Source organism: Juglans regia, chromosome 16, assembly GCF_001411555.2.
Source record: "Juglans regia cultivar Chandler chromosome 16, Walnut 2.0, whole genome shotgun sequence".
NCBI lineage: Eukaryota > Viridiplantae > Streptophyta > Magnoliopsida > Fagales > Juglandaceae > Juglans > Juglans regia.
The window spans coordinates 8397507-8420731 of NC_049916.1; the positions used below are offsets into that span (position 1 = coordinate 8397507).

Sequence of the window (23225 nt, forward strand, 5' to 3'; positions counted from 1 at the left end):
GATGACTAGAACTAATGCGCACCCTGAAGGGTCCGTAGAACCACAACCGAACGAGCCTGAGATTTTGGTTGCTGCTGCTACCAGATTTCTCCAGTATTTTGCCGACGGTCAAAGCATAGGAGCCAGGACTCCCAAGGTTGGTGCACTCTAAATCAGTTTACACAACAGCATCCTCCAACCTTTGATGGCAAGTCAAAAGCACTTGACGCTGAAAGTTAGATTAAAAGGATGAAGAAGATATTTAGGGCTCTCTTCTGTACTGATGAGTAGAAAGTGGAGTATGCTACCTATGTATTGGCAAATGAGTGGTAGTCTTCTACACAGGAATTATTGCAGCTCAAACTCAGCGAAGGAGTACCTATCACTTGGGATCGCTTCAAGCTAGCATTTTTAGACCAATTCTTTTCCCCAGCACTCCAGGAAGCAAAAGCTAGACAATTTCTTGATCTAGTACAGGGAACCATGACTGTAGAGCATTACGCTACGGTGTTTGTGGCATTGTCGCGTTTCGCAAGTTACCTAATTCCGGATGAGGAAAAGAAATGTGAGAAGTTTGAACGGAGATTGCATCCAAGAATTCAAAGTCGCCTTTGTCAATGGACAGCTTTGTTGTCCATAATCAATCTTTTTTCTTCTATTCTTTTTTCCTTATTTCACCTTTACTTAATTTCCTTAGGCTTGTATAGTTAGCATATTGCCAGATTATATAGTTTCCATATAGGGCTAGAATACTAGAAGCACTTGGCAATTAGTTTCTTTCCATGTATAGCTCTCTTGTAAAGTTCATATATAATATACAGATCACTCAAAGGCCAATTTCATTCGACCAGTCACACAATTTTGACATGGTACCAAGAGCAGGTTCCTAATTACCGTGCCTCCTTCGAATTTTTTTTCTCGGGCTTGTGGGTTTCATAGTTTCGACACCTTCTGTGGTGAGTCGGACGTGAATTCCTCATCTTCTCGGAATTGTGTTTCTTCTACTTGGTGTTCTCTTAGTTTGGCGCCTTCTATGGTGAGTTCGACGTGAATTCCTCATCTTCCCGGAATTGCGTTTCTTCGACTGGGTGTTCTCAGCACTTCTGTGCCTTCGTGACTATCGCAGCACCCTTGGGTGAGATTCTCGGCTTCTTTTGGTTGTTCTCGGGGCTTCTTCTGGTTGTTCTCGGCATGTCTATGCCTTTGTGGTTGTCGCAACAACTATCTCGATCTTATTTCAGCTTCTCTGTGTAGTTGTGGCTCTTGATCTCTGTTGAAAAGTGTTTTGTACCTCTTGCTTCATCTCTTAAACACGTCCAAAGTTCTTATCACTATTTATTTCACTCTCCTGGATTTTTTTTTTTTCTGTTTTGCTTTGTCTCGGGATTTATTTATTTGCAATGGACTCTGCCCCTGTGTGTGTCAAGTTTATAGGCAAAAATTACTCTACGTGGGCTTTTCAATTTGAAATTTTTCTAAAGGGAAAAGATCTTTGGGGCCATATTGATGGCATGGATTGTGTACCTCATCCTAATAAATCTAAGGATTCATCATCTTCTCCTTCATGGGCTGTACTTGATGATCGGATCATGTCTTGGCTTCTTGGTTCGGTGGAGCCACATATTGTCACCAACTTACGGGCTCATCGTTCCGCTCAATCCATGTGGAATTACTTGAAGAAGGTTTATCATCAAGCTAATGATTCTCGTCGCTTTCAGTTAGAACATGTGATTGCCATGTTTCAACATGATAGTCTTTCTATCCAAGACTACTACTCGGCATTTTTTACTCTTTGGCATGAATATACTGATTTGGTTACAGCAGGTATTCCTGTTACCGCTCTTTCAACTATTCAAAATCTTCACGAGACTAGTCGGCGTGATCAGTTTCTTATGAAACTATGCCCGGAATATGAATCTGTTCGCTCCTCTCTGCTGAACAGATCTCCTATTCCCTCCCTTGATATTTGTTTTAGTGAGTTACTTCGCGAAGAACGTCTTAGTACTCAAGCTATTCTTGAGCAATTGCATGGCAGTTCAAGGACGATAACTGTGGCTTATGTTGCCCAAGGACGAGGACCACCTATGAGTTCTAAAAACTTGCAGTATTTCTACTGCAAGGAATATGGGCATATTGCTGCCAATTGTCCTAAGAAATACTGCTCTTATTGCAAGAAGAACAGTCACATTATAAAAGAATGTTGTATTCGCCCCCAGAATCGTCAGGCCCAAGCATTTGACTTCTGTTATTACCCCTCCAGCAGCAACTTCTGCAGCACATGACTCTTCTTCAAGTGCTTCCTTTGTTCCTGCACCTCTTGCAGCGAATTACTGCACACCAGAAATGGTGCAACAGATGCTAATTTCAGCATTATCAACAATGGGGTTCCAAGGTAACAATTCTACTAAACTCTGGTACGTGGACTCGGGGGTCTCTAATCACATGACGAATAATCCCACTGCTCTGTGTCATCTTCGACCCTACGCTGGTCATTCTACTATTCAGACTGCCAATGGAAATTCTTTGCCAATAGTTGTTGGAGATTCATCTTCTAAGTTTACTGATGTGTTTCTGGCTCCTCAGCTTTCCACGAATCTTATTTTTGTTGGTCAATTAGTTGATAACAATTGTGTTGTTAATTTTTCTGGTGATGGTTGTGTTGTGCAGGACTAGGTAATGGGAGAGCCGATCGTGAAGAGACCTAAAGTGGGGCGCTTGTTTCTACTACTTTTATCTATTCCAGCACTTTCTCCAGTTTCTTCTAGTAAGTCTTTTACTTGTAATAATGTTCCAAATCTTAGTTTGGAGTGACATTGTTATTTAGGCCACCTCAATACTTAGATTTTATCTTATGTATTGCACTCTGGTTTTCTTGATAATAAAGAACATTCTTCTTTATCTCTTGAGTTTGATTCTTGCAAACTTGGTAAAAGCAAAACTCTTCCCTTTCATTGGCATGCTAGTAGAGTTTCTCACTGCTTTGATCTTATCCATAGTGATGTTTGGGGACTTTCCCCAATTAGTTCACATGAAAAATTTAAATATTATGCGACTTTCATTGATGATCATAGCATATTTACTTGGGTCTATTTTCTTCGCTCCAAATCTGAGATTTTTCATACTTTCACTGAGTTTTTAGCATATGTTGACAACCAATTTTCTACTTCTATTAAAACATTACACACAGATTCTAGTGGTGAATATTTGTCTACTGAGTTTCAGACATTCTCAGCTTCTAAAGGTATTATTTATCAATGATCATGTCTCACTACTTCACAACAAAATGGAGTAGCTGAACGCAAAAATCGTCATCTCCTAGATGTGGTACGTACTCTCTTGTTAGAATCTACTATCTTATCCATGTTTTGGGTCGAGGCTCTGAAAACTGTTACTCACTTGATTAATCGTTTACCTTCCCAAGGCTTACACATGGAGTCTCCCTATTTTCACTTGTTTGCTAAGCAACCTAGTTACGATAATCTCCGTACATTTAGTTGTGTATGTTTTGTTCATTTACTTCCTCATGAGTGACATAAATTATTTGTTCAATTTGTTAGATGTGTATTTTTGGAATATAATATGTATCAAAAGGGATTGGTTTGCTATGATCCTACATTACGTCGTACACGCATTTCTAGGAATGGTATTTTCTTTGAAAATCAACATTTCTTTCCTGTGTCCTCTGTGCCTTCCCCTTCTACTTTGCTTCTCCCCCTCCTTTGAGCAACAGTTCCCGGATCTTCATCAAGTCAGCTCTTGCTTTAAACCAAGTATTGTGCATACGAGACGCTCCCGCCCACAGTCTCTTCCAGTGGCTCACCCGATATCTGATCCTACCACACTCTAGAATCAGGTAGTTACAGCACCTACAGAGGCTTTGGTACGTCGCTCTCCTCGAGTGTTTGTACCTCCGGATAGGTATGGGTTTTCTTCTTCCAATTCTGGTCATTCTATTTCAGCTCTTATTGTTGCATTGTCCAATTTTGATATTCTCACATGCTACTCACACGCTGTCAAGCATGACTGTTGGCGACAAGCTATCAGGAAGAAATTACAACTCTAGAGGCCAATCACATATGGGACATTAAGCCTTGTCCTCCCACCATTGTTCCTCTGGGTTGCAAATGGTTTACTCAATCAAGGTTCGATCTGATGGAAGTTTGGATCGTTACAAAGCTCGGCTTGTTGCACTTGGGAATAATCAAGAATATGATGTCAATTATAAAGAGACCTTTGCACCTGTGGCTAGGATGACTACTGTTCATACTATCCTTGCTTTTGCTGCTTCCAATGATTGGCCACTATATCAGATGGATGTCAAAAATGCTTTTCTTCACGGAGATCTTAAAGAGTGTATTTATATGAAACAACCCCCGGGATTGTTTTCTTCTGCAACTTTGCATGTGTAAACTTGGTTGCTCCCTTTATGGTCTCAAACAAGCTCTGAGGGCCTGGTTTGATAAATTTCGAACCACTTTATTACAATTTTCCTTCAAGCAGAGCAAGTATGACACTTCCTTGTTTCTTCGGAAATCAGACCTGGATATTGTTGTTCTTTTGGTTTATGTTGATGATATTGTGATCACTGGTTCTGATTCTGCTTTACTTGGCCAGCTCAAGACTCATCTCTCCGAGTCATTTCATATGAAAGATCTTGGATCTCTCATATATTTTCTGGTTCTTGAGGTGCATCATAGTCCATTTGGTATTTCTCTCAACCAACAGAATTATGCTAGTGATCTGGTGGCTTCAGCCAACCTGTAGAAGGCCACCTCTGTTGATACTCCCATGGAATTGAATGTCAAGTTTTGCAAAGAATAGGGTGACTTACTTGCTGATCCCAGTTTATACCGAAAGTTGGTGGGTAGCCTTGTCTATCTCACCATTACTCGACCGGACATTTCCTTTGCAGTACAGCAAGTCAATCAGTTTCTTCATACTCCTCGTCATCTTCATTTGGCTGTTGTCCGTAGTAGGGGTGAAAACCGACCCCTTCGGTTCGGTTCTTGGGCAAAACCGACGCCGACCGACAGGTAATTTGCGGGGAGAAACACCGGCCGAAACCGATCGACGAGGAGGAGAAACACCGGCCGAAACCGTTGCTTCCTTTCTCTATCGGTTCACGGTCGGTTCCCGGACCGAGCTTCCTCTGAGAGAGTAGAGAGAGAGATTGTTGCAGAGGAGAGAGAGAGAGAGAGGATGAGAGCTGGTAACTGGTAAGAACGCGAGGAAGAAGACGCGAGGAAGAAGATGAAGCTATTTTGAAACGACGCCGTTTGGTTTAAACGAAACGGCGTCGTTCTACTTAATTTTTTTTTAAATCGTTATAAATTAAACGACGCCGTTTGGTTTAATACCAAACGGCGTCGTTCTACTTATGTTTAAAACACAACTAAGGCTTAAAACGACGCCGTTCCACTTAAACTTAAGTAGAACGGCGTCGTTTTAAGTTTAAAATATATATAAAAAGAAATAGTTTATTTAGTCGGCCGGTTCAGCGGTTTTAATCTGGTTCAAACCGACGCCGAACCGGCCGATATCGGTTTTCTCTATTTTATGCCTCACGCCGACCGGTTCCCTGCCGGTTTCGTCCGGTTCCGAGCTCCGGCGGCCGGTCTGAGTCGGTCTAGGTCGGTTTTTCGGTTTTTTGTACAGCCCTAGTCCGTAGGATCATACGCTATGTTTCAGGGCACTTCTACCCATGGCTTATTCTTTCCTTCAGGCAATTCTCCTCGTCTTACTACTTATAGCAACGCTGATTGGGCTGGTTGTGCGGGAATACACGTCGTTCCATCACTGGGTGGTGTGTGTTCTTAGGTGATGCATTGATCTCCTGGAAGAGTAAGAAGCAAAACAGGGTCTGTAAGTCATCTACAAAATCTGAGTACCGGGCGATGTCTCTTGCTTGTTCCGAAATTATTTGGCTTCGAGGTTTGATTGCTGAGCTAGATTTTTCTAAGACTGATCCTACACCTCTACATGCTGATAATATGAGTGCTATTCAGATCATGGCCAATCCTGTCTATCATGAGTGCACGACGCATATTGAAGTCGACTTTCACTCTATCCGTGAAGCATTTGAAGCTCGTGTTATCACTCTTCCACATGTTTCCACTGAACTACAAATTGCTGATATCTTCACCAAAGCTCTCACTTGCCATCAACATTACTTCTTAAGTAGCAAATTGATGCTTGTTGATCAACCCACATCAATTTGAGGGGGGCTGTCAATGGACAGCTTTTTCTGTCCATAATCAATCTTCTCTCCTTTTATTCTTCTTTACTTATTTCATCTTTACTTAGTTTACATAGGCTTGCACAGTTAACATATTGACAGAATATATAATTTCCATATAGAGCTAGAATGCTAGAATCACTCGGCAATTAGTTTATTTCCATGTATAGCTCTCTTGTAAAGTTCATATATAATATACAAATCACTCAAAGGCCAATTTCATTTGGCCATTCACACAATTTTGACAGCCTTATACCACTCAGGATCCGTAATTTCACTAACTTGGTTACTTGAGCCACTTTGATAGAAGAAGATATGAGGCCGAACGCAAAACTATTCAATCAAAAGAAACGCCAACAACTACTACCAGAGCCCAATAGAAACAAGAAGCCTGCCCCCAGTTACCGTCCGCAACTGTCTTAGAGTAGTCCATTGCATCCAGTTTGCAAGAATTGCAGAAAAAGGCATCCAGAAAACTGCTTAGTGGGCTAGAATGTTTGCTTCAAGTGTGGACAGCCAAACCACATGGCTCGGGACTGCGCAAAAAGGAACGCACCAGCTCCAATTACAAGGAGTGGCCAGAGGGTTACAGCACCAACTAGAGTGTTTGCTCTTACTATTGATGATGTGGTTGCAAGTGATGATATTTGTGAGGATGGAACTACAAGAAAGGAATTGAACCAAGGAGACGAGACAAAGGCCTAGGAAGTTTTGACATGCTCGTTTATGATTTTATTTTAATAAGCTATTTTATTCAGCACAGGAGACTTGCTTGATTTTTGTGCTTTGCAGACTCTCTTTTGGATTTTAGTATTTTAATAAAGATCATTGTTTATTTTATGGAACCTTTTGGATTTGGCCTTTTTTTAAGAAGAATTTTGTCAGGAGCAAACTGATTCCTGTAGAATATGTGAAGTATTCCTCAAGGTGGTATCGATGAAGTGAATGAGTAGGTTTGGGAAGAAAGGCATGTGAGTCCGAGATATTTAGGACCTTCCGACGTATCATCTCGAGGACCAGATTCTTTTTAAGGCAGGGAGATTGTAACATACAGGTCCAAAATTAGGATTTAGAATTATTATTATTATTATTATTATTATTAGTATTTTTATTATTTTTAAGATCTATTTTGAGATAGTGATTGTATTGGATTGGGTTCCTTCCACATAGAACTAGCTTATGCCATTTCTTTTATTTCTCAGCTTTTATGTTATGAAAGACTGTCATACTATACGAGTTTTATGATTCAATAAACCAGGTAATTTCATGATTTCGAATCTCTTCACCGGGCATTATGTTATGAACGTACGTAACATTCCTGACCTACGGGAAGGGGCATCTTATATCTCTTTTTTAATAAGTAATGAAGAATTTTATTGATGAAAATAGTAGGAAGAGCCCATGTGTGCAGGATTTATATAAGAGAGACACCTATGCTTGATCTTATATCCCTTTTTTTTTTATAAGTAGAACAGGAATTTTAATGATAAAATAAATATGCATAGCCTCTGTTCCATGTGTCTAGCTTACATTCTTGTCACCAAAATCAAGTTAAGTGTTTAATTTTTAACACATGGATCCACTTATGTAGATACAGAAGTTCGATGTGTTTCATCTCAAGTTCAAATGGGTAAACATGAAGGCCAAGGGACTTCAAAAACAAAAATGCTACAGATATACCCTACTTCATCGTACACCTCATTCCAGGAACAGGTCAGGTCCAAATAAACATTAAATATTCATGGTTCCGCCATTATTGATAGCTTTCTGAGGAAGAGCATCAATAACACTTGCAAGGAATGATATAAGATATGGAGATCTTTCCTTTAATCACTCGAGCAATGACCTTTACAGGTAAAGAAAACAGGAAATGGTGTGAAATTATCTCGTAACTAATGCATAATTATTAACTGGATTAAAAAAGAAAACTCCCAGAACTATTACTGTGACAGGCACATTAATAGCATCTCAACATCCTAGAATGCTAGTCAATTTCAAGCATCCATGTTAATTATGTGTCTAACTTAAGAAGAAATTTCACTGTTTGGAACTTATTATACTGGAAGAGAGAGAAAAAAGGATTAGAAATCGTTACTACCTCAACGGGTGTTGCTAAAATTAAAAGATATTGGATAGCTTCAACAAAAACACCAGGTTTAGATTTGGCAAGGCCAACAGCACATATAGCTTGTTCCTCCCCACTGTATTCAGGACATTGACCATCCCTAATCAAGAGAGAGTTAGAAAGAAAGTATCAGGAAGTATGCAGAAAAAAAAAAATCATTGGATCATATTTCAAAGCTCAATACAAAAGAAAACTAATTTGGAAAAGCTTAAATGATTCACAATATTAAAGTATCTAGTGCATCTGTCCCACACAAGCATCACAGGCAAGTGCTTTGTATTAACAGGCTCAAGGTTGAATCAACTAGGGAAAAAGACAAGATCAGAAAGCAAACCAGTTTTAGGAGAGAATAAGACGGTGACTATATAACTAAAAAGTAGTAGAGAGATATTTTTTTTTATAAGTGAAAAGAAATTTATTAATCCACATAATTAGGCATAGTCCAAGTACACAGGGACTATAAAAGAGAAAACACCTAATTACAAGTAAGAACTGGAAAAAGCAACATATAAATCATGAAAACAAGTCATATCCAGTACAATAGCCGATGCCCAAGTAACAATATATGGAAGAAAAAATCTCTAATCCTTCACAACGAACATTCTCTATCTTTGAAATAACGTCCGCTCTTCTCATTCCATATACACCACATAACACATAAGACATAATGGAACCATCTTCAAAATGGCTGCAATTTGACGATTAGCCTGAATTCCTCTCCAACATGCCAATAGATCCACCACCCTCCGAGGCATCACCAGGCAATACCAAGCCTAATAAATATCTCGTCCCAAAGAACCTTTGCCACTTCCCAATGGAGAAGTAGGTGATCCACAGATTCACCCATTCCTTTTGCACATAAAGCACCAATCCATAATATATAGACCACGCTATCTCAAATTATCTATAGCCAAAATTTTCCCATGATATGCCAACCAACCAAAAAAAGTAACCTTAAGAGGCACTTTGCTTCTCCAAATGCACTTCCAAGGAAAATCATCAGGGGGTTGAGTCGACATAACCTTGTACAATGATCTGACTGAGAAGTTCTTATTCCCGGGATGAATCCAAAGCAATCTATCCTCCCCACCACTCTCCATATTCAAGGCATACAACATGCTGTAAAAATCTGAGATATCCCCCACCTCCCAATCCTGTACAGCTATAATAAAACTCACATTCCACTGTAAAGAACCATTGGAGTTATACCTCTTGTATACCCCTTTGTGTACTTGGGCTATGCCTATTCTTATTAATACAATTGTTTACTTATACAAAAGAAGAACCATTGGAGTTATAATCTGCCACAGAACATCCAATGCAATCCTAAAAAGAGAAGGGAAAGCATTCATTAGGGTAGCATCTCCACACCAAATACCATGCCAAAATCTAATCCAAGATCCCCCACCCACACAACAAATCTGAAATTCCTAATGAAATCCCCCCATCCATTCCAAATAAATTTCCACACTCCCACACCGTACACACCTCTCACTTCATTTGAACACCACCCTCCCCAAATGCTCCCAAATTTGGTGTCGATGACATTCCTCCATGGAGCATCCCCTTCCTGTTGATACCGCCATAACCATTGTAGTAGAGATATATAAACTTATACAAGAATTCTAATAAAAAAAATAGAGTTAATAGAATAATTAAACTAGCAAAATGAGTACCACAATTGAAGACCTTTTTTTTGTAACAAGTCTTATCATTTAATAAGGTGGCATGTTTTTTGTGTCAGCCCTGCCCTACCATTAACAGGAACGAGTCAATCGTGAACTAAAGAAAAAAATGTGCAACTGGAACCCTTAAGTGCAAAACACCAAGGCCGAAGAGCTTTGCTTACCAAAAGCAAGTGCATTTACAAAAGGGGCTTTTTAGTGCTTTTTTTGTTAGCTTTAAGTGTAGAAATGCAGGCTTTTGTAATTTGGTTGGAAAAAATATCAAATATTAATTCAAAGACCCAGAAAACAGGTATTCTTAAGTATTTATTTATACTGAAGATCATTCATGCACTATGGTGCCAAATGTGATAATATGTGTTATGCTTTGATCCCATATAATAGTCCAAAATGACTTTCTAGATGGAATGACATTTGATTGCTCATGTTGGCATAAAAGTCAATACCTACAATTTTGTGCTTTTCTGATCATGGCCTTTATGGTAGATTTTGATTCAACCATGTACTTTAATCCGATTAATGTATAAAATATCATAAATATGTATATTTACTAAAGCACAAGAGAATTGTATAAAATGCTTTGTTTATATTGTATGTAGATAGTAGATAACTTAATTGTCATGTTACATATTACTCTTAAGTCATGTTACATATTACTCTATAAACGTTTACTTATAAAAAAATAAAACTTATTACTCTAATAAAGATACCACCATCTTGCTCTTAAAACCTTTATTTATTGTATTTTATGGATTTTTTGTAATTTATACATCATTTTTAATAATGTGTGCTTTACTTCAACCAGGCCTGTGCTTCTGCTTTGAGCCTTGCACCTGGGCTCTAGACAGCATTTGTGCTTTTAGAGTGCCTCACTTTCACTAATCACCAATACTGCACAAATCACTTGCCAACAAGAGGATAATTATCATATCCATGTAAAGAGCAGCTAAATTATTAAAGTAAATAATTCACCGAAAGTCGAGAAAAGCTCACCACTTGTCAAAGCGCCAAAGAAACAAAGAATTATCTACCGATGCCCATGCCCGACGAATTTCGGGAAAAATTCCACATAAAGCAGTTCCTTCCCCACCAGCTGCATTATATCTTTCAATCAGTACTGGAGGTAGCTCCGAAGTATCCACCACCTCAACCAAGGGAGGCCACTGCAGTGAATTCACACAACATTAGACTACGTGGAGATGGGAGTAAACAATCCATTTCCAACAATCCAGGATGTATATAGAGGCAATCTTTACTGTCTAAAATATCAAAAAGTCAATGTAAAGAGCAAGCATTAGGAATGAACAGAAAATGAACATAAACATAATGATAGTGATGACAATAACAATAAAATATTCTATTTCAATGAATGACATTGTAAACCATACACTTACATTAGTACTTAAGTTTATGGTTATAGCAGACAAAAACAAAGCTAAAAAGTCTCTCTTCGTGCATTACACACAAAAAAAAAAAAAAAATGGAAGGTTGTTTAAAACTCCACCTCACAGATTAAGTCATTGAATAAAACATTCAATTAGCTAGAGGTTTTAATTCATTATAAAAATATATATATTAAAAAAAAAGTAAACAAAGAAAAACACATATCGCTTCTTGTTCTTGCTAAAAATGCAATAAGATGACCTTAGTTAAACACAGTGCTGGGAACTATCATTCTTATCTATCCTGCCTCCATGCAGACAGATCCCAACACCACCCCCTTTCCCACCTCTTATGATCCATCATAACCAAAAGGTTACAAGACAATAAAATTGGGTTACTTCTATATGTTACTCATTAAATACTGATGGCAGACTGCAGTAACCACATTACAAAAGGAAAGGCGTCTTCAAAACTGTAAAAGATTAAGCATCCATGCAGGTAATGGGATCATATCAAGCATGGAACATCATTAATCCTAACAATTGACTTATTGTTTCGGAAATATTTTTATATAAATAAAAAACTACAAAAACATCAATATCAATCAGGTTATTTATTCTTAAAATCACTAACTACCCACATATAATTCGGCTATACATATCTCACTAATTATAATCTGCGCATATCAGAAATGTTCTTCCAATATAGCCACAACATGCCTTTATTTAGCTGAAGAACATGCCGTTCAATGAACTTATGAGCCTTACAAGCATCAAATATTTTTTAGACAGAAAAATTGAAAATAGATATTTTCTAGTTTCCTTCTACTGCCCGTCATTATATTGAAAAAGGATACCACCCAACTAGCATCAACAACTGTAATGCAGTATGACTTTTGTCACATAACATCAGATACATTACCATATAATGAATGTTTTATGGTCAAGCCACCAGTCAGTCTCACTGCAAAGCTGCTGTATGAAACAACTATCATAGACGTATGATACATAAAGCTACTCACATACATGTTGTCTGTGCCAATCCACTAGAAGCAAGTGTAGAGTAGATGTGGAATTTAAAAAATTAAAAAAAATTATCAGATAGAGCAACTAATTTGTGAAAATACTTAAAAAGAACTCAAGGCAACTTTTATATTGATCTGTAATTCTCAAGTCTGATTAGTTCCTTTAACTTACTAATTACTAAAGAGTTTGTGATACTAGGATTGGTTTAAACTGAATTGTGAAGATATTATATGTGCAAAGTCCTCACATTACTCGTGGAGCTACCAGATCTGATGAACAAAGATGGGCCCCAATAATAACTAGTACTTTTAGGATATCACTTAAAAGTGACTACTGCTTTTTTTTTTTTATCAGTAAATAGGAATTTTATTAAAATTAGGCGAAGCCAAGTACACGGGACATATACAAGAACCACATCTATGCATGACTGTCTAAAGATATAAGAAAATCATGTACGTTCATGCCATTAAAGTCTATTACAATCGACCAATGGAATAATGTACGAAGAAAAAAAGTTTAAATCTTGTCCATTGTCCATTCACGATCCTCAAAACTCCAACCATTCCTCTCCATCCATATGCACCACCATAGGCAATTTGGTATCATCTTCCACATTGTTGTGATTTAAGAATTACCTCGAATGCCTAAAAAGTCAACAACCCTTCTTAGCATTACCCAAACGAGTCCCACTCTAGCAAAGATATCATTCCATAAGGTCATGGCTACATCACAATGCAATAATAGGTGATCCATAGACTCCCACTTTCCTTACACATATAGCACCAACCCAATACAATCAATTAGTGTTTTCTTAGATTATCTAAGGTAAGAATCTTTCTTAGTGAAGCTGTCCATACAAAAAAAAAAAAAAAGCCTTTAGGGGGCCTTAGTCTTCCATATGTTCTTCCATGGGAATGTTCTTATAGATTGTGTCATGAGGGACTTGTAGTATGACTGTACAGTAAAATTCCACTTCTTCGATTGTGATCACATAACCTTATCCGTTGCTCCAATCACTCTACAAGGATACACAAGGTTGAAAAAGGGCTCGTTTGGATACAGAAATCATCACATCACCTCATCTCATCTCATCATTACAACTTTTTTAAATTTTCACACAAAATATAATAAACAATTCAATTTTTTCAAATCCCAAAACAATAACAATATTAAAAAATAATATTCTAACAATATTTTATTCAACTCATCTAAAACCATCTTATCACATCTCATCTCACTATCCAAACGAGCCCAAAATCTATAAATGTGTCAATTTCTCAATCTTGGGCAGCTCTAAGGAAAGTGATATTCTACTGAGGAGAGCCACTAGAGGGATCCATGTGCTCTGCTATGGAAGCCTCCTCTCTTCGAGCAATGCCGTATAGTGTTGGGTAGGCTTCTTTGAGGATTCAATCTCCACACCATAGGTCATTTCAGGATTTAATTATGGGTCTTCCCCAACTGCAAAAATGTGTATCGATGAAGATTGATCCAAACTCTTCTTATTTGTTTTCAAAGCCCCACCCCATGTGTAATCCGCTCACTTCATTCGAGCACCATCCTAGCCACAATTCACCATATTTTAACTCTATAATTACCCTCCATATGGCTCCCCTCTCTTCGTGGTATCTCCACAACCATTTACCCAATAAAGCCTTGTTGAAAACCAACAAATTCCAAATTCCCAGCCCACCTTCTCGTATTGGGGTACAAACCGTAGCCCAATTCACCAAATGAACTTGAATTCTTCATCTATTCCCCCCATAGGAAATCTCTTTGCAATTTCTCTATCCGGTGAGCCACTTTGCATGGTATTGGAAATAAAGATAAAAAGTAAGTCGGTACGTTGGATACAGTACTTTTTATCATTGTAACTCTACCACCTTTGGACAAATAAATCCTCTTCCAACTCGCAAGTTTATGCTCCATTTTTTCCAACACTCCATCCTAAACAGACAACGATTTTAAGGAGGCACCCAATGGAAGACCGAGATACTTCATTGGCAAGGTGGAGACTTTGCATCCCAGAATATTGGCCAAGCTCAAAACACTTGGAACATCTCCAACCAGAACTAATTCTGACTTGGCGAGATTTACTTTCAAACCCGAAGCCACTTCAAAGCAAAGTAAAAGAGCCCACAAGGCTTGAATATGATTATGACTACCCCACAACAGACGAGTATCATCTGCAAATAAGAGTTGAGTCATCTCAAGTGTGCCGATTCTTGCATCCCCTACAACAAATCCAAATAGAAATCCACCTTCCACAAGACCTGCGATCATTTTACTAAAAACTTCCATTATAAAAACAAAGAGTAATGGAGATAGGGGATCACCTTGCTTTAAACCTCTCGAACTTTCAAAGAAACCCATTGGGGTACCATTCACGAGGATAGAGAAATGTATGGTGGAGATGCAAAATTTGATCCAAAAGCACCATCTCGCTCCAAGTCCACACCTCTCGAGCATGTGTAACAAAAAATTCCAGTTTACATGATCGTATGCCTTCTCCATGTCAACTTTGCATCATAACCTGGGTTCAACCGACTTAATGCGACTCTCCAAACATTCATTGGCAATGAGAACCGAGTCAAGGATTTGCCGACCTTGTATGAATGCATTTAGGGATTGGATATGATCTTCTCCAATATCGCACTCAATCTAATAGCCATTACCTTCGAAAGAATTTTGTACATTCCACTCACCAAACTAATAGGACGAAAGTCCTAAATCTCCACCACCCCAAGCTTCTTTGGGATAAGAGTAATGAGAGTAGCATTTATGCTTTTTTCAAAAATACCTCATTCATGAAACTCATGGAAGAAGCTCATGATGTCGTCTTTAACTACCTCCCAACATGCCTTAAAGAAGGTCATAGTGAACCCATCAGGACCAAGAGCTTTGTCACCAGCCATAATTCTCACCACCTTGAAAATCTCCACCTCCTCAAAAGGCCTATCTAGCCAACTTGCTTCTTGTTGATTGATCGACTAAAAAACAAGGCTATTCAAACAAGGTCTCGAAGAAAATTGTTCTGAAAGTAGTTGTGCATAGTAGTTGGTAATATGATTCGTGATCTCAGACAAATTCAATGAAATCCTCCCATCTACCAACAAGGACTCAATGATATTGTCTCTTCGATGCAAATTAGCCATGCAATGGAAGAACTTGGTGCATTTACCCCTTTTTTTAGCCATAAAGCCCTCGATTTTTTTCTCCATGAGATCTCTTCCATTAAAGCCATCCTTTCAATATTCAAGGTGACTTGCATTTTGCGAGCCTTTTCTTCTTCTGAAAGCCCCCTCTCCTCCTCCACATCCTCCAAAACCTGTAATTCGTTGAGGAGGGACTTCTTTCGGTGTTCCACATTCCCAAACATTTGCTCATTCCACTTCTTCAAGTCCTCCTTGAGAGCCTTTATCTTACAAGCCAGCACAAAACTCGGGTTTGCCCTATATGAGATAGGAAGAACACCATTGTCTAACTCGCACAACGAAACCTTCGGATTTCAGCCATGTTCTCAAACTTGAAATATCTTTTACCTCCCTATATGCCTCCACAATCAATGAGAATGGGGAAGTGATCCAAACATAATCTTGAAAGCCCTTTTTGGATTAGATCCAGAAAATGTGCTTCCTAGGGTGTAATCAGTCTAGTTTTGGACATATTTTAGAACCAAACCGATATATACCGGTTTTGATATTTGAAGAACCAATACTGTACCGGGTATACCCCTAAACCAGTACTTCTGGTTTTACCGGTTTTGGTCCGGTTCAGTCCGATTTTTCCGATATATTATATAGTATATATAATATAATATAATTTATATTATAGTATATAATTATATAGTGATAATATATTGTAGTATATTATAATTACATTATGGACTATAGTGATATATTATAATATATAATATAGTGATATATTATAGTATATTATAATATATAGTGATATAGTATTAGTATAACTACTAATAAAATAGACTATAATGATAATATATAGTTATTTATATATGATTTTAAATTTTAATATTATATTAATTAATAATTTATCATATAGTACAAAATTATTTTATATATAATTATATATATTATATATAAAAATCATATATACTGTTAAAAATCATATAAATAATATTTTATACAATATAAAAAATTAATATATATGAACCGGTCCGGTCCGGTCCGGTTCAATCTAGTGTTAGAAAAAGTAAAACCGGAACCGGATCGATTTTGATCGGTTTTGAGAAAAATGGAAATGGAACCGGACTGAACCGAACCCGGTACTGGACGATTCGGTCTGGTCCAGTTTACCGATTCACCAATTTTTTTTTTCACCCCAAGTGCTTCCCAATCAGACAAAATGAGGAATCAATCAAGTCTTGACCAAGCTAGATGTTCTCTATTACTGGACCATGTGAATATGCCACCCACTAGAGGAATGTCCAAAAGATCTTGCTCATAAATAGTCTGAAAAATCTGTCATTGCTAAGCTAGAGCTAGGATCTCCTAGTCATTTGCTTGGGAAGCGAGTGAAGTTAAAATCTCCCCCAATGCACCAAGGAAGGCTCCATAACCTACAAAGACCAGCCAATTCATCTCACATGCCTCTTCTCTCAGAATTAGTATTGGGACCATAAACACCAACAAAGGATCATTGATAACCATCTTCCAAATTCGTGAAAGAAGTAGCCACAGTATATTCCCTCACGCACTCATATGTTTTTTCCACCACTATTTTATCCCACATTACCAAGATGCCTCCCAAAGCCCCTTTAGATGACAAATACGACCACCCCACATGACAACAATTCCACAAACTCCGTATGATGTTATGGGAGATGAGTTCCAATTTTGTCCTGAACATACAACATCCATTCTCCAACTATGAAGCTGGTTTCGTACTTTGGTGCACTTCTCTAATTCGTTCAGCACCCTTACATTCCATAAGACTATTTTGAGCTTCATAAAACCACCAATTTTGCCCTACCCTTTGTCCCACCACGACTCGCACTTCCTTCATAATTGACCGAACAAGTCGCTCTAATTCCCTTTCCCTTTTCTTGGATGAAAGGCTCTTTATGGTTGCATTGGACTGCCCAACTTCGATGGCAGCAAGGCCAAGAACTGATCTTCATAACTGATACATGGGAGCCCAACACACAATTGAATCTCCTATGCTTTTAAAACCCAATCTGATGCTAGTTGTTCTTTCAGTGGGGACACTGAATTCAACGAAGTAGGCTCAACCCAATGATCATCAGCTCCAATATTCCTACCTGCTGCTACCTCCGCTAGCTAAAACTTCCCCTCGTTATTATTGTGTTCAGAGACTCTAGGCTTGAATATAACCAAGGTGCCAACATCGGTTTGGTTGTCACCCTCAAAATTGCCCCCATCAGCATCTTAGTCTCCATTAGAGGCTCTCGTGCAAGCACAGCAGCTATAGGACTTCCAACTGTGTCAAAGCAAGTCGCCAGCTCACTCTGGCCCTCTTCCTCTATCCGGTATAAAAATAAAATTCCGTCTGCCACCATTGCCATATGTCCATTTCGAAAACAAAATTCCGTGACTACTCCATCCCCGGATAATGAAATAAAGATATCAAAATAAAGCTGTGCATGAAGGCACAACAGCGCAACACGAGCCTTGATAAGGATGATGCGTGTCAAGCCTCATGTTAAGCATGTATTACATTAATCTAGGCTTTACAGGGTATTACATGCCAAGGGTTACTAGTCCTTTTAGACTATTGCACAAACGTGATTATCGTATGCTTAGATCATTGCAAAAGTTTCTCTTTTGAGGCTACTCTCTATACTTGCATTGTACCTTTTTTTATAAGAAAAAATTTTATTAGAAACGAATGTATAGGTGAAGCCCATGTACACATGAAGTATACAAAAGAAAACACCTAAATACATTCTAGGAAAGCCCACGTACTTGCGTTGTACCTTTTGCATTTTAAAGAAATATTTCTTACTCAAAAAAAACATCTATAGCTTAGAGAAAAATGTAGCACTTCACATCTATTTTTTGATCAGAAACTTCACTTCTATTTTTTGTTTTGTCAAGCCATGAAACACAAAAGTCAATAAAGAAGAATAAATGCATATGAACTGCAAAACAAGCAATTTAGTTCCAAAACTACACTAATCACAAAGCTTCTAGTGATATAGGACTAATGCAGTCCACCAAATTATGTAAATAAATATTGGAATTGGTCTTCAACCATATACGATCAGCTCAAACTACAACATTGCATTGTTCTTACAGTACACTCCTCTTTCTAGCTGCAAAGTGATCATTCTTTTTTCTTTGACAAGTAAGATAATGTTATATTAATAACTAAGAGGATGAAACATCACTACAGAGGATGTATACAAGTGCTAAAATTTTCATGGAATGTAGAAATAGAGGGCTCTACACTATTGAGGACCACTATTCCCATTCTTCTTGATTGTGAGCAGCTTCAGGGTGGTAAACAATATTTCAAGTTAAAAATATGTGAGCTAAAATCAGAATCCTAAGGAAAACGTTTAATGGTGGGCTTGGTATAACTTTCAAGACACTCAAGTTATACTTTGGCATGTAAACTAGAAGCTAAGCTCTGAAAAATGGATTTAAGACTTTGGAATGCGGAAATATTCATTGAACTTGGTAAGAGAGAGAAGCTTCTGTTTGAAGAGTTAAAAGGGCATTGAAGTGATTGAGGAAGATAGACTATTGGATGTTGAAGAGAAGTTGAGGAAGGAAATACTTACCGGTGATTTGGAAAGAACAACCTTGTTGGAAAGGATATGATGGAGACAAAAATCGAGAGCACCATGGTTTCAGGAGGGGGATCAATGTACAAGTTCTTTCGTAGAGTGGCCAATTCATTAGGAGGAACAATACCATTGACTCATTATCTATTAATGGTTTCTTATGATCCTTTGGAGATTAGTAATCACATCATGTACTTTTATCAAAATTTGTAATTGGAATAATTCACTTGGAGGCCTATGTTGGATGGACTTTCCTTACTTTGCTTAAGGATGAAGCCCGATGGTCGGACAGACCCTTTTAGCATTTGGATGGGACTAATATTTTAGGATTCTTCAAAATCCTAAAAGATGATCCAGTTTGGATGGAATAATAAGAGGGAATCCAAATGCCCATGAGAATCCGGATTCCGTTCCCAACCCCCATTTGAAGGGAATGTGGATTTTCCCTTTCTAAATGAGAGGGAATCCACATTCCCAATTCCTTGGGGACTCCTTTTTATTTTAAATGGGAAGATATACCCCTTTTTATTTTTTAAATTACAAGTAATTTTATTTATATATAAAACTAAGTGCCTATTTGGTTTCGAGTTTGAGAGCTTAAAAAGTACTTTTCATAGTCTAAAACTCTTTTAAAGAAAATGATACGTTTAGTAAAATTTGAAATAGTGCTTTAAGAACCTAAAAAGGCTGAAAATCCATCTTTTTTTTTTTTTTGATAATTAATAAACTTTGTTGATCAAATGCAACTAGGCAAAGCCCATGTACACAAGAAGTATACAAAAGAGACCAAATTACACTCTAGCAAGTTTAAAAGAAAGTAAAAACTCATGAACATTCCCTCCCTTTAATACAATTGCAGAAAACCATTGGACTAGAGAAGATACAAAAAAGTTCCAGATTGAAACTTGAAAAAAAAAAAAAACTTTTGTTGAAAAGCACTTGCAGAGAACACTGAAAACCACCCTAACAAACTTTATAAGCGCTTTAGGTGTATGTTTCCCAATCAATAAATAGCTTTCCAAAGGTAGAACTTTTTAACAAAGCTTTACAATTTAAAGCTTTGTTACCTACAACAATCCCAAACGGGAAACCAAACTTATTAGGCCAGAAAGAATCAAAGCAGAAGATTTACTTATAGCTCATACACGTAAGTCCGATTATTTTTTTTACTTTGATCGATAACTAAAAATATGAATATGTGATTTAGGTTCTCATAGATACAGGAGCGAGTCCATTCTATATGGTATAGCTGACACTGATCTTTAGTCAATAACCTTTTTAACTTTTTCATTAACTTTTTCGGTTTTTGTTGGACATCATTTCAATTAATGCAATTTTATGCTACTATTTGACCAAGAATTTTTATATTAATTTGTTTTTTACTCAATGAAATAAAAACAGAAGAAATATTTAAAAAAACCTTATATAGCTCAAATAAATAATATATGGATATTTTGGGGAAAAAAGTATTCCTCTAGGAATAAACCAAACGTTGGACTGTCATGTTACAGTAAATCCCATCATATTTCTAGTTATTTCCAAAAGTTAATCACATTCCTAGGAGTCTAGATTCCCAAGCATTACATTCCTAAGAATGAAGATGCTGAATGAAATGTTAAGAGTCCACAAACCAAATGCCACATTTGAGGAATGTGAGGTGTGGGAGGTAGCAAAAGCCATGAAAGGTGACAAGGCAATGTGCCCAGATGGTTATTCCGGGGCCTTTTTCCAAGTATGTTGGGATGTAGTGAATGATGATGTCATGATGGCGTTTTGGGATTTTCATTGGAAGGGCAAAGAAATTCAACATGGCGAGAGAAAGAAACTCTGAACCATATATTTACATCACCAAAGAAATTCACAGAACGCACAAAATGGAGAAACCAAAACAAGAAGATAAAGTCTACATCCCCAGCTGAATTGACAAACTGCTCACAGTGAGACATAAAAGGAGGAAAAATCTCGTGTACCCGACCAATTAATTTCACTCTATTTATATATAGGAACATACATTCATATACATATACACATTCAGAAATACATCTTGTTCATTCTCTCGGCAAATTTATAACTACTTAAACAAAGGAATAAGAATGAAAAATTCTTATATAAAAAGCAATAAAAACGAATCATTTCCAAGACTTCCAGTAGATAGTAATTCATAAAAATAAGAAAATAGACGGTAATTCATACAATTCACTTCTCTTCAAGTATCCAAAGAAAAGTTGAAATCACCTCTCTGGGATGAGTCGTATACGGGTGGCTGGCGTATCTCGAAGCTTCTAGGGCTTCTTCGAGATCGAGCTGCGACGCAACTTCTCGGCCAATGCGGTCACTTACAACGAGACCAGCATTCATGACATCCCGCATCACAATCTCTTCTTCCCGCGACATCTCGTTTGAAACCCTAGAGCCGACGCAGAAAGCGAAATTGTTTCTGAATCCCGGAATGGCCTAGGGTTGTGAAATTGCGAGCTCGAATAGGTCTGCCTTCCCTCGCTTTCTAGGGAACCAAACGAGGGAAATATCGATTTGGAGAGAGAAAATCAAATTGTGAGGAGAGCGGGGAGTTTCATAGAGAAAAGAAAAGAGACAAGGAGGGAAGAGGACCGTCGCAAGTATAGGGTTTTGGCGAGGGTTTTAGCCTTTTAGGCCCATTTGGATGAAAGAAATATTTAATTTTATTATAATTTTCTCAAAATTTTATATAAAATATAATAAATAATTTAATTTTTTTAAATATCAAAATAATATTAATATTAAAAAATAATATTGTAATAATATTTTATTCAATTTTTAATTTTTATCTAAAATTATTTCATCTCATCTCATTATCCAAACGAGGACTTAAAGTTTTATTACTGCTAGAGGGCAAATTAAAGTCTTGCTTTTAAATTAAAGAGATTTGCTATATATAGTCGTTTTTGTGCATTCTCCTAATGTGATTGACCGCATCAAATTTTTTTAATATATAGTCAATCACGTCAGTGGAGTACGCAAAGAGTATACAAATTTTTTTGTAAATTAAATTGATAAATTGATTTGACGCGATAGATTATGTTTATTTTATAATAATTTTTTTATAATTTAATGTGATACATTAAATCATTTTGATTTATATATTTAATTTCATAAATAAAATTATAATTAAAATATTTCTTTTAAAAATTATTTTTAAAAAAATTAATTTAAAATAGATTATTTTAGGTTTGATTTTTTTTTTTCACAAATCATATTATTTCATCATTACAACTTTTCTACGCTCCCAAACAAAATATAAAAAAAATTAAATTTTTTCAAATTTTGAAATAAAAGTAATATTAAAAAATAATATTATAACAATATTTTATTCAACTTTCATCTTTCATCTCATCTAATTTAATTTATATAACCAAATGAGGCCTTAATCTATATTCTAATGACTTCATTTTGAAGAGGCCAAGCTGTGGGCAAGCAACATTCAAAAAATTCAAATTAAGGATAGTAAAACTCTAGAATAATATTTTAGATATCACATTTAGTGATTATTATTCTTCCAATAAGCTTTCATACATACATTTACAGCTTAATCAATGTTCTTTTAACATAAACAGACATACTCTCATTATGTGTTTGGACAAATTCTAGAACAGCATTGATAAGAACTCTATCTGTGTCTAGGTTTAGGGCTAATTTTGCTAGGTTATGAGCTACATGATTTACTTCTCTTAACATGATAGATTTTTCAATTGTGCATGACAGTTAATTGAATTCTAGTATCTTATATGAAATGACCATTGTTGGTCAAATCTTCATCTAGTGGTGGGCAACAATTTACCTAAACTTGTCATGCTCGCCTCATCCACTCATCCCGCTGGGGGACGAGCAGATGAGTTGAAGGTGGGATACCCACCAACTTAATTTTACCCGTCTGCCCATATATCTATATATAAATATATAAAAGCATCCTAAACCAGCCCTAATCTTATCTTTGTTCCTAGGTACCTGCCGCTCTCCAAAGTTTCTCCCCTTAATCTTCTCCTCATTC

The 23225-nt window shown here is 37.0% G+C and overlaps 1 protein-coding gene across 1 annotated transcript in view; it reads right to left on the reverse strand.

Moving 5' to 3' along the window:
- LOC108997629 (nuclear pore complex protein NUP155) overlaps positions 1-21810 on the reverse strand; it is a 38401-nt gene extending 16591 nt beyond the window's left edge. The window contains exons 1-3 of the mRNA XM_018973978.2: positions 21434-21810; positions 11018-11187; positions 8313-8439 (exon numbers count right to left, since the gene is read on the reverse strand). Of these exons, the coding sequence (XP_018829523.2) occupies positions 8313-8439; positions 11018-11187; positions 21434-21592 (456 nt within the window). The 5' untranslated portion in view covers positions 21593-21810. The remainder of the gene's footprint in view (positions 1-8312; positions 8440-11017; positions 11188-21433) is intronic.
- Positions 21811-23225: the final 1415 nt, after the last annotated feature.